The sequence below is a fragment of the Quercus suber genome, unplaced genomic scaffold, assembly GCF_002906115.3.
Source record: "Quercus suber isolate HL8 unplaced genomic scaffold, Cork oak 2.0 scaffold_721, whole genome shotgun sequence".
Classification (NCBI taxonomy): domain Eukaryota; kingdom Viridiplantae; phylum Streptophyta; class Magnoliopsida; order Fagales; family Fagaceae; genus Quercus; species Quercus suber.
In genome coordinates, this window is record NW_027070161.1 from 233,765 (window position 1) to 246,377 (window position 12,613).

A 12,613-nucleotide genomic window follows, 5' to 3' on the forward strand; every position below is an offset into this window, starting at 1 on the left:
AATTCTTTTTAATTCATCCATAGTATGATTGCTTGATGTGGAGGGAAGGGATGAACCCATCTTCCAGGCAAGTTATTGAAAGGATCTGACAACTAAATGGTGCATTTAGGGAATCTTTTGAAGTTAAAAGGTGGACCTATTGTAAAATAACACTAAATGGAGGGATTGCCGATTGTTTGAACAGATAAGATAAGATGGTTATTTCAAAAATACATTTTTAATATAACTTTTGAATATAAAAATCAACAAAAAGTTGGAAATGTGTGAAAGACAGAAGGGTTTGCTTGTGCACCCACACATCAAAGGAATACAACAGGTAGATGCATCAACATACATTTTCATTTTGTGCACAATTGCGCATGCATGACGTCATGTCCATGACCATATAGCCTCTTGGTTTTTTATTAATTTAATTTAATTTTTTTTTTTAATTCACAATAAAATATCACCAATCAAATAGAATTATTCTCCTACCACAAGTCAGGCTTATTTACTTTATAATATATAACCGTGATAATTTAGATATGGCTATAATCTCATAATTAAGTTCAAATAATTTTATGCAAGATAATTTAATCTAATGGAAAACCTTTTTTTTTTTTTTATATATTAATCTAATGGAAAACTTAAAAATAAAATTAATAGAGAGACTAAAATTAAGATGGTATAGTGGATTCTCGGCACGGCTCACTCTCTCATATGGAATCATGTTGTACAAATTTTTTTACTGTTTGTTAGAGTGACAAATAGTGATTGGCATAACATGATTTCCATTGGGCAATTATTTTTATAATGCATTAATCATAAATCATAACAAATTTCATAAACTATATATTATAAAATAAAAAGAAAGAAAGAAAGAAATCGTGTCATTTTATATATATATATATATATATATAAAGCCTGTAAAATGATTTCCGAGATATGCTGGAAAAAGATGTCCTTGTAAAGACATTTGGTTTTGGGCAAAGTTTAGGAAACGAAATTGCTGCCTGCTGCGAGCAAGAGATGGGAAGACATCTTTGTCTATTCGAGCCTTATCCGTGGTCAGCTCACATTCCCTAGTAAGGCTAGTATATATCTTCTCCATTTTTTACGTAGATATCAGTGGGTTCAGTTCAGACTTCAGACTTCCAACACCAAAGCTAAAGTGAGTCAATTTAATCCAGCTTGTCTGTTAGGTTAGCCATCAAAATTTACCAAGTCACCGCAAGCAAAGGGCTAGCTAGTAGCTCTTCTATCATCTATCATGTAAGGGAAAATTATAGAACAATTTAGAAGTCTAATCAATCAATGCATACTTCCTCTTTTTACATAACAGTAAGTCTTTTTTTTTTTTTTGATTTCTAACCGTAAGTCTTTTATATAGATAGTGATCTGTTATTTAAATCTTATATACCTGATCTTTTTTTTTTTTGGTTGTGGGGGTGGGGGACTTTTGGATTAGGTCCTCATTGTAGATATTTATCCATTATGAGTCAATAGAACCTCAGANTGTCACCGCAAGCAAAGGGCTAGCTAGTAGCTCTTCTATCATCTATCATGTAAGGGAAAATTATAGAACAATTTAGAAGTCTAATCAATCAATGCATACTTCCTCTTTTTACATAACAGTAAGTCTTTTTTTTTTTTTTGATTTCTAACCGTAAGTCTTTTATATAGATAGTGATCTGTTATTTAAATCTTATATACCTGATCTTTTTTTTTTTTGGTTGTGGGGGTGGGGGACTTTTGGATTAGGTCCTCATTGTAGATATTTGTCCATTATGAGTCAATAGAACCTCAGACGCTTTCGTTGGAGTATCATTTAGGTTGTTTTGATGATGTGCTATTCAGTTCTCTATCTCTTGGACTCCTCAATTTATAGTCCTGTTATTCTTTTGTACTTTTTCCCCTATCATCTCTACTTTGGCTCATCACCTTTTTTCAACTATAACTACTCGTGGAAGAGTTTAATATAATATAATTTTTCTGAAAAATAAATTATAATATGATTTTTTCTCTTTTAATTTTTTTAATCTAAAAATGAAATTCGATAATTATAATAGCTATTAATAGATATTATAAGATTATATTTGTATATGAAACTATGCATTCTAAAATTAGGCGTAATATCATCTATATGTAGACACAAACAAGTTGCTAGAAAGGGATGCTAGTCAATCAATGAGGCTGCTCATGCCTCATGCTCTAGCCCAAAATGGCTGGTACGTAGTTTAGACTCTGACTTGTTAAGAGGAAGTCCCTAATGGGCTCAATTGTATTTTTCTTTCTCATATTTCTCCTCTGTTAGTTTCAATAAAATTTCCAACTTCTTATAATAATAATAATAATAAAGTGACGAAAAATTGATGGTTTTAAGCTAAACTAAACTCAAGCTTTAAGTGATTATCAAAAAAAAAAAAAAAAAAATCAAGCTTTATATTAGTAGATTTAGATAGCTCAACGGGAAATATGTGTGTGTATGTATATATATATATATATATGGATAATGGATATCTCAATGCATAATGGATAGGATAAAACAGATGGATGATTGAATCACATGCAATACAATGATTTAGGAGGGGTTCACATGTCACTTTGATTCTCAACAGCTTTCTATTTTTAAAACTATTATGTAGGGATACAAATCACTGTTCACTAAAACCAAATAATCAATTACTGAACAAAAAAATAAGGGGTAATCACTCTTATCTTAGGTTTCTTCACGAGAACATGCCAAGCGTAGCTACTTTGAGGTTTGGGCGCCATTATAGACACCTAGGATTGGGAAATTTTTAAGGTCTTTGATATCGCTTATTGTTGAAAACTGAAAATATTGTAGCAAATAATTTTTAAATGTGTGAATAGTGCCGTGAGATCTAGTTTTAAAGTTAGATTTGCGTTTTTTCATACTTACAAGTCTCTGAACAGTGCATGCAACCCACAGAAAAAAGCAAACGTAATTTTTTTTCTCCTTTTCAATGCAATCCAAACTCAACCTTACTGGTCGGCATTCTATAAGTGACTTGTCAAGCCTATGAAGCTTTGCTTTTTGTAGTCAAACTAATGGAATTTATAGAACATAATAGTTCGCCAACCTCTTTAACTAGCACACGATACAAAATTACTTCACGGCACGGCCAAAAAAGGGAAAGAGCTTTACTTGTTGGGCCTTCCTATGCTGAAGAAAGTTTGAATCAAACTAACTAAACTCACCAAAAGAAGGGCCAACACAGTTCATTACCAACCCAATCCAGCTATTGCCCACATCTAATAAGTTTTATGCATATATGTTTTGATCAACATTTCATTCTACATCTAGTTGCATTGTAATGAAAGTGAAAGAATAACTAAATTGAATTTGACTTCTTTGTGAGTTTCCGAAGTAAATGTTATGGACAAATTAGAAGGTGTCAATTATTTCAATTACAAGGTTCTTGGCCAATTAAATTAAATGTATTTGTAATATCAAAGTTTGATGATTTTATTTTTTGAAATATAAAAGTTTGTTTAGGTTTACCTAAGATCAACTTCTCACAAAATCTATCCCCACTATATTATGGTAAGCCAACCTCTCATACATTTTCTTTTTCCCACTTTTCTTATTTTCATAATTTATTTAAGAGAAACACGCAGTAAAAGATATTTTTCTCAAAAAACCTTGTTACTAAACACCCCCAAAAAAAAAAAAAAAAAAAAAGAAACTTTCGCTACATGTAAAATATGAAACTTTTTATTAAATTAATATTTTGAAAATTTCATTAGATTAAAAAAAATTATACTTAATATGCACGCTAATATATATGTTAATTGGATCGTATATACTATTTGATCCATATACTCTTGTTTTGCATATAATTTTAAAGTTAAAAAATACGTAAAATTAAAACATTTTATGATGAGATTGCTATTAATCTCCAACCATCTCAATATTTTGCAAGCATAGAGACTGGAGAGTTGAACAAGGCAAATCTAATTCAATGATTGGTTTATTAAAATACTTGTTAAACAAAATAATTACACTAGGTATAAACATCACAAATATATATATTAACATTGGTCATTAGATTTAATAGAAATCAATAGTTTTTTTAAATAAATAAAAAAACATGTAACTCTTAAAGTCTAGACTATGAAATACTCAACTTTTCATTGTCGGTGTTGTCATCATTATCGTCATTATTATTTATTATTTAATTGGCAATCACCTCTTTTTTATGACCACTAGCAGAGGGAGGCAGAAGGAGGCCATGGCCTCTAATTGGGTTTTAAAAAAAAAATCCCCTCTTCCTTTTTGCAATTTTTATGAGAAATGAAAAAAAAAATATATTAATAAGTTTTACTCACTGGCCTCCCAAGAAAAAAATTCTCACTACCCTACAGTATTATGACTACATATTTTAGAGGACATGGCTTGAGTCTAGTTTAATGAATGGGAAAACTGGAACCAAGCCTTTAAGTGTGAAAAATTGTTCTACTGTTTTATCAAAGATGTCTACTATTTGAAAATTTGTATATGACTTTTTTTTATTATTATTATTTTTTTTTATTTATGGGGTATATGACATTTTAATTTCAAGTACTTTCATCTTTTCATTTTTTTTTTCTTTTTTTTGAGAAGAACTTTCATTCGTTTTTATTATTGAGATAGTCTTAAATGTCGCAACTTAAAATGGTGTAGATTTTAATTTATTTATTTAAAACTATTTTGTTTTGAGCATGTCGGAAACAATTTTTAAAATAAATCATTTTAGTAAAAAAAGTTTTTATTTTTTTATTTTATATATATATTTTTTAAAACTATGTGTTTGGTAGTAAAATTTGGATTTGAGTGATTAAAATTCAAGTACATTATTTTGATAGTTTAAAATTTTTTCAAGAATTTCAAGATCGTAGATCTACTATCATGTTTTGACCTGAACCCAACCCAACTCAACTCGTTATGTCGTGTCTCAGGGTCCGTTTTTTTTGGGTGAAAACAGTTTCAGAAAAGCATTTTCCGTAAAATAGGCTGTTTGGGTGCGCAAGGAAAATTGGGTCAAATGGAAAATCATTTCCGTTGACCGTAAAAATGCCTTCTGATTACAGAAAACCATTTCCGCTTTCATTTTACCTTCAATTCACTTCCGGAAAAGAGAGAAAGAGAGAGAGAAAGAAGGACCAGTCGCACAACAGGGAGAAAGAGAGAGAGAGAAAGGACTCAGATGAGTAGATTTTAATTTATTTATTTAAAACTATTTTGTTTTGAGCATGTCGGAAACAATTTTTAAAATAAATCATTTTAGTAAAAAAAGTTTTTATTTTTTTATTTTTTATATATATTTTTTAAAACTATGTGTTTGGTAGTAAAATTTGGATTTGAGTGATTAAAATTCAAGTACATTATTTTGATAGTTTAAAAATTTTTCAAGAATTTCAAGATCGTAGATCTACTATCATGTTTTGACCTGAACCCAACCCAACTCAACTCGTTATGTCGTGTCTCAGGGTCCCTTTTTTTTGGGTGAAAACAGTTTCAGAAAAGCATTTTCCGTAAAATAGGCTGTTTGGGTGCGCAAGGAAAATTGGGTCAAATGGAAAATCATTTCCGTTGACCGTAAAAATGCCTTCTGATTACGGAAAACCATTTCCGCTTTCATTTTACCTTCAATTCACTTCCGAAAAAGAGAGAAAGAGAGAGAGAAAGAAGGACCAGACGCACAACAGGGAGAAAGAGAGAGAGAGAAAGGACTCAGATGCGCAAACAGAAAGAGAGAGAGATCGCGCCATTGAGTTCGAGATCGCGCCAAAAAATCAGATCGCCGTCCTCGCACCCAGACCGATTGCACCCCACCGAAGACCGATCCACCTAGATTGATCGCACCCAGATCGATCCACCGAAGATCGCATCACCCCAAATCGATTGCACCCCACAAAGATTGCATCACTGCCGATCTCATCGGTGCCGTCGTTACCTGTGACTGATCTCGTCTCTGTCTCGATCTCGTCGTTACCCATGACCGATCTCGTCGCCCATGACCCATGACCCATGACTGATTTCTCCCTTTCCCTCCATTTTTGATCACTCTCTCTTCCTCGCTCTCTTAGTTTGTGGCCGGTTGTGTGGGCTTTGATTGAGTTGCAGTGGGTTTGTTGTTGTTGTTGAGGTGGATTTATGGTAGATTTTTGTTGTTGTTGTGGTGGTGTGGTTAGTGGTGTTTTGGTGGTTTTCCTATTGTGCCGGAAAATAGCATTTTTAAAATGTTATCAAACTCATAAAAATATTTTCTAAAAAAATTTTCATAATGCAACAAAACACTTAAAAATATTTTCCTTTTCTGGAAATAGCATTTTCAGAAAATATTTATTTTCCAGAAAGTATTTTATGTTGAACCAAACGGACCCTCAGTGGAAAGGGCATAAACATAATTCCTAGTTTAAAAAAGTTAGGGAGTGTTTGGTACATACATTTAAAAACTAAAAGTTGTTATTTGAAAACGTGTGTAAAAATATGTGATAAAAAAAAGTATATGAAAATATATATAATGTTATTTAAAAACAGAAAAGTTTTTTTGAAAACACGTACCAAACTCCAAATTCTCCGTTCTTTTCCTCCTCTCTGTATTTCTCTCTCTCCCCGTTTATGTCTTTACTCTTTCCCTCCAAAGTAAAACCCTCACGAAATAGCAACACATGCCAAATCTAAACTCTTAAACCCCTCTCTCTCTCACGCCACAGTCCACACACACATGTTAACTATTTCGAGAATGAAGTCCATCCTAACTCCAACGTTGTCAGCCTTCACTTTTCAACTCCCCAAGACCACTCATCTTGCCCTCCTCACCTCCAAGTCCTTTCCATGCAATCCCAACCCCACAACAACTCTCCTTCCTCTAAAACCCACAACCCTTTCTCCCACTTGTTCGATTCATTCAATCCAAAGTCGTGATGTGCACATGGAGCCGGCGACTCTTCCGCCGGAGTTTCCCGGAGAGATTCACGTGATCGTTGGCCCGATGTTCGCCGGAAAAACCACCACCCTTCTTCGCAGAATTCAATCTGAGAGCAGCAATGGCAGGTTTGGTAACCTTCACTAGTTTTAGTTTATTTCTTTGTGTCATATACATGCTTGAAATTTTTTTTTTGGCTCTTTTTCGTGTGTGGTGTTGTTTTAGTGTCAAAGATGAGATCTTTCAGGTTCACTACTGAATTGGGTAGTTTGACTTTTTGAATGGAAATGTTTCCTTTTAAAATTTATGTATTATAATTGAATTTGAGCTTATATTTAAGTGGGTTGTTTATGAGATTGTTGCTTTTTTTTGGTGGATAGTGTTGTTTTTTTCTGCCAAATATGAAATGTCTTAGGTGAAAAGTGTAGTTTGAATATTTGGCTATGTGATTGGAGTTATGCTGCCTTTTAATACATATTTATGTATGTTTTATGATTGAATTTTGAGCATGAATTTATGCAGATTTTTGATAAAATATTTATATGTTTTTTTTTGGGTGGGTACTATTGTGGTGAATTAGGTACTATGAATATTTGACTATCTGAACGGAATGTTACCGTTTTTACATACATATTTATGTTTGTATTTATTATAATTGAATTTGAGCTTGAATTTGTGCGGGCTGTTGATAAAATGCTGCATTTTTTTGGTGGGTAGTATCATTTTCTTTGCCAAATGCATGATCTTTAGGTTCAGTAGTGGATTGGGTAATTTGAATATTTGGCTATTTGAATGGAATTTTCCATTACTATATACATACTTATGTATGTACTGTGATTGTTGTAAAGCTCAAGGTTTGATGGAATTGACATGCATGTTTTTTTTTTAGAATGAGGAAAGAGTAGATTTGACAATATATTGGTTCAATTGATGGAATTCGACTATGATCAGCTTTCAGGTTGAGCCTTACAAGAGCTACCTCCAATTCAATAAAATGTTAAAGGGTCTTTGCGTTTCAGGAAGATTGAGGGAAGTTGTGGGGCTGTTTTGCACTGTGAGAGTGTGAGTGGAACCAGGAACTTATGCTCTTCTATTGCAGGAATGCATATTCAGAAAAGAGTACAAGAAGGGTAAAAGAATCCCATGCACTAATGGTTGTTGTTGGATATGATCCCAATGAGTATTCAACGACAAAGTTGTTGATATTATATGTGAAATCAGGGGATCTAGGAACTGCTCACATTCTGTTTGATAATTTGTGGGAGAAAAGCTTGGTTTCATGGAATATGCAATGATTGCAGGTTATGTGCAAAAGGGGCTTGAAGAAGTAGGGTTAAATCTTTATTACAAGATGAGACAGTCTGGTTTTATACCAGATCAGTATACCTCCACATCAGTCTACAGATCCTGGGCTACTTTAGCAACACTTAAGCATGGGAAACAGGCCCATGGTGTCATGATAAAGTGTCAAATTAGGGAATATGTGGTAGTCAATAGTGCCCTCATGGACATGTACTTCACATGCAGTAGTTTATCTGGTGGGCATCAGGTATATGACAAGTCTTTAAATAGGAATGTTGTTATGTGGATTTCTTTAATCTCTAAATATGGTCAGCATGGAAAAGTTGTAGAGGTTTTGGAATCTTTTCATGGGATGAAAAATGAAGGCCTTAAACCAAATTATGTTACTTTTCATTCAGTTCTTTCTGCTTGCAGCCATGGAGGCTTGGTTGATGAGGGTTGGGCATATTTTTCATCTATGACCAAAGATTAAGGAATTCAGCCAAGAGGACAACACTTTGCTGCTATGGTTGATCTTTTAGGGTGTGCTGTCAGTTACAAGAGGTGTATGAGTTTGTTCTGGACACACCTTCTAAGGAGCACTCAGTGATGTGGGGTGCTTTGCTTGGGGCTTGTAGGGTTCATGGAGACATGGAATTGGTAAAGCTTGCAGCGAAGAAATTTTTTGAATTAAAACCCAAAAATCCTGGAAAATATGTGGTCTTGTCTAATGCTTATGCTGCCTCTGGGTTTTGGGACAATGTTATAGAGGTTAGGGCTGTGATGACGGAATTGGAGATCATAAAGGAGCCTGGTTATAGCAGAATAGATGTTCAAAATGGGGCCAAATTCTTTTTTAAGGGTGATAAATCTCATAAACAACAATTTTACTTATCAAAAAAAAAAAAAAAATCTCATAAACAATATAAGGAGATATATGAGTTGATCAGAGAAATGACTTGCATTTTAAAGGATGCAGCTTATGTTCCTGATCTAAGTGACAACTAACTCATGTCATGGAAAAGGCTCATTTCCTGTGATTATCTCTCTTTGCGAAGCAGGGCCATTTGAGAGAGTAAGAGATGTATGCCTAAAACCTTAGTGCTTTCATAAATTTTATAGAATCAGGAAGACCACAAATGGGTGAGCCTCAATGGATATCAGTTACATGCCAAATATTTTCTAATTAGACATCAGGGTCATTTATTTATTGCATTCTTCAGGAATGTTAAAAAAAAAAAAATCTGTGCCAAAGAAAATCATTTAGTTTCAGTTTATAAACTCAGTACAGAAACAATAGAGCCAGCCTAACTGCCAAGCATGTAGGTTGATCTGTTCAGTGTCCTGATAATGCTGAAAAAGATTGCATTTTGTAATGCATATTGATCCTTTCAGATGCATCTATGTGTTCAGTCTGTTCAGGTTTTATGATGATGTGTAAAGGTAAAAATATGTTTTGTCTAATACTAGAACTCACAGATATGATATGACATATGAGAAGCCAGCCCCAAAATTTTGGGATTATCGCTTGGATGTTGTTTTTGCTGTATGATATGGTACATGATCAATGACAAGTGCAAAATATGCATGATATGATATGATATATGAGAATTCAACCCCAAAATTTTGGGATTAAGGCTTGGTTGTATGATCTGATATATGAGAAATGCAGCTGTTTATTCCTGGCATTTCTTACTTTGCTTATCTCAAGTTCCCAAACTAAATTTAAATCATATAAAAAGAATTTCAAAATTAAAACAGAAGCTTTCAAATTATGTGTCATTTTTGCAAGATATTGAATCACTCCTCCTTACTGCTTTCTCAATCTTTTCTCAGTTCTCATCCTTCTAGAAATTACAGAGTCCCCTCCCTTAACCCTCTTTATCTGTATACACATCTAAAGTCATTTTTTGCAAGATCCGTATCACTTCAAATTAAACCCATTATTTTTCTCAAGATATGTTGGATATCATAAAACTTGTCATTCTCAATTTCATCTCTTAGCATTTATGAGAAGTAATTGATGTCAAACTTCATCGAATTTATTGGCATAATGAACTCATCTTGTGCCCAGTCAAGTTTGTAAACGTATTATGTCTGACTATGTTTCTTATTTGCCTCTAAATCTAGGTCTGTTCTTAATGTTCTGCTACATTGAAGCTGAAAATATTGTGTCAGGACCAGATTTGGATTTCTTCCATTTGTCTGAAGCTTTTGATTATAACTAATTTGCAACTATGGGAGCTGCTATCACCATAGTTGATATTGCTGCTTCAAGAGATACTTCAACTATGTGAAGCATCTCACTGCACACCCATGCCATCTACAAAAACGCCAAACTTTTGTTGGAAAAAAATTTCCTTGCTTCTTTTTGCTAATACAGGGCAGCAAGTATTCAAATACCTGATTTTACTGAATAATGTTAAACTTATTTTTGAAATTATTCCTATGATTTTTTATTTCTTTTTTGCATGTCTGTTATGCAGAAGTGTGGCAATAATAAAATCAAATAAGGATACAAGATATGGATTGGATTCAATTGTGACACATGATGGGGCAAAATTGCCATGCTTGGCCTTACCAGATTTGTCATCATTCAGACAAAAATTTGGTCTTGATGCATATGATAAGGTATTTCAATATCACCATTTGCGATACATGTGTAACTGACAGTTATCCATTTTTCTGTAAATATACAGAACTATTTTTCTCTCTGCGTAAATCTACAAAACTATTAGCTGGATCAATTTGAAATAAAGTAACCGTTATTTTGTAAATGTGCACTGTTGACTTAGTGGTTTTGTGGTAACATTATTGCATTTAACTTTTGTAATTTTTTAATGTACAACTAGGAGTGATACTTAGTTTTGACCTGTATATGGTGACAGTTAGATGTGATTGGTATTGATGAAGCTCAATTCTTTGAGGACCTTTATGATTTCTGTCGTGAAGCTGCTGATAATGATGGCAAAACAGTAATAGTTGCTGGACTAGATGGTGATTATTTAAGGTATTAAAATAGGCGACCAATTATGATAAGCTCCTGACTTTTTTTCTTTCCCTTTTTCTTACCTAATTATAATTTACCACCATTCATATAAAGGCTTTTTAGATCATCACCTATTCTTTTGCAGTGAGAGTTTTTGCTTAATACTTAAAAAGCATTTTTGCAGTTAAATGACATTGCATTGTATTACATTACTTGGAAATTCAAACAAGATCCTTTTAATGGTGAATATAAATATTCTTAACAGGAGGAGCTTTGGTTCTGTGCTGGATATAATTCCCCTGGCTGATTCTGTGACTAAATTAACTTCTCGCTGTGAACTTTGCGGTAAACGTGCTTTCTTCACCTTAAGGAAAACAGAGGAGGCACAAACTGAACTGATTGGTGGGGCTGATGTCTACATGCCCGTGTGTCGGAAGCACTATGTCAGTGGACAAGTAGTCATGGAAGCTGCAAGGATTGTCTTGGAATCTCAAAACGTTCAGTGTGTTCCTTATGCATAGTTCAAGAATTCAACTACTTAGCAGTAAATCTAGATTTTCCTAGTATGCTCTGCTTTGTAGTCTACACAACTTGTTGATTGTGAAATTGCAATGGTTTTAAAGAATTTTACGTCTTTAGGTTCCTCTCAAGAATGTAGATATTGTTAAATCTATTTATATGGTGAATTTTTGATAGATGCTTACATGTTTAGAAAATACAATTGTGTGGTTATTATTATTATTATTATTATTTTAAACGGTACATAGTCGCTAGTTGTATTCACTTATAGTATGAAGGGTAAAACCTTGGTTTTTTAGGTGTTGTATCTTAGATACTCCACTATTAACTGTTTGCCTGTGAATTTTTCTCTCCATTTGAGAAGTTAAAAGTTGTTTGGGAACTGGGTTGTGTTCTACGCTTCTACTTGGGATTAAGTTCTTTTTCCTTCAGATTTTTGGAAATTGGAGTTATAGGTCTTAGTTTCTTACCCCTGTTCCAAAAGTAACTTGCTGTGAGATCTTTGCAGACTTTTGGCCTTAGCCTGTGCATCACCAAAATTAGTATTGAGACTGAAGATTGTAATGCAAAGATAGCTAGTTAGCTTCCAATACAAGAGGTGTAACAATATCCGCCAAGTGCAAGATGTTCTAACAAACTATAATGATTTGTCATTATACATTTAAGCCAAGAGTATTAGTAACCTCCAAACACTTTATAATAACTAAGGATCTTGTCCGATATTTCATCAATTCTAAGAATTTCTGGGATAGAGGTGATATCATCTCAAAAATCAAGGGTGGTTTTTCAACAAGCAATTTGATAAGCTTTTGAAGTGATTTTGATTTGCCCAAGAAAATTCTATCATTAATCCAGTAAAATTACGAGCATGAAACATAGATAGTTTACATGAAAAAAAAAATGTTAGTGT

General features: G+C 33.3%; 1 protein-coding gene across 1 annotated transcript; it reads left to right on the top strand.

The window, feature by feature from the left end:
• The first annotated feature begins 6,550 nt into the window (after positions 1 to 6,550).
• LOC111995596 (thymidine kinase a) lies at positions 6,551 to 11,946 on the top strand. Its single transcript, XM_024027506.2, has 4 exons — positions 6,551 to 7,042; positions 10,682 to 10,826; positions 11,084 to 11,205; positions 11,450 to 11,946. Exons 1-4 carry the CDS (start codon positions 6,714 to 6,716, stop codon positions 11,703 to 11,705), a joined length of 852 nt encoding a protein of 283 aa, XP_023883274.1. The 5' UTR covers positions 6,551 to 6,713; the 3' UTR covers positions 11,706 to 11,946.
• The last annotated feature ends 667 nt before the right edge of the window (positions 11,947 to 12,613 follow it).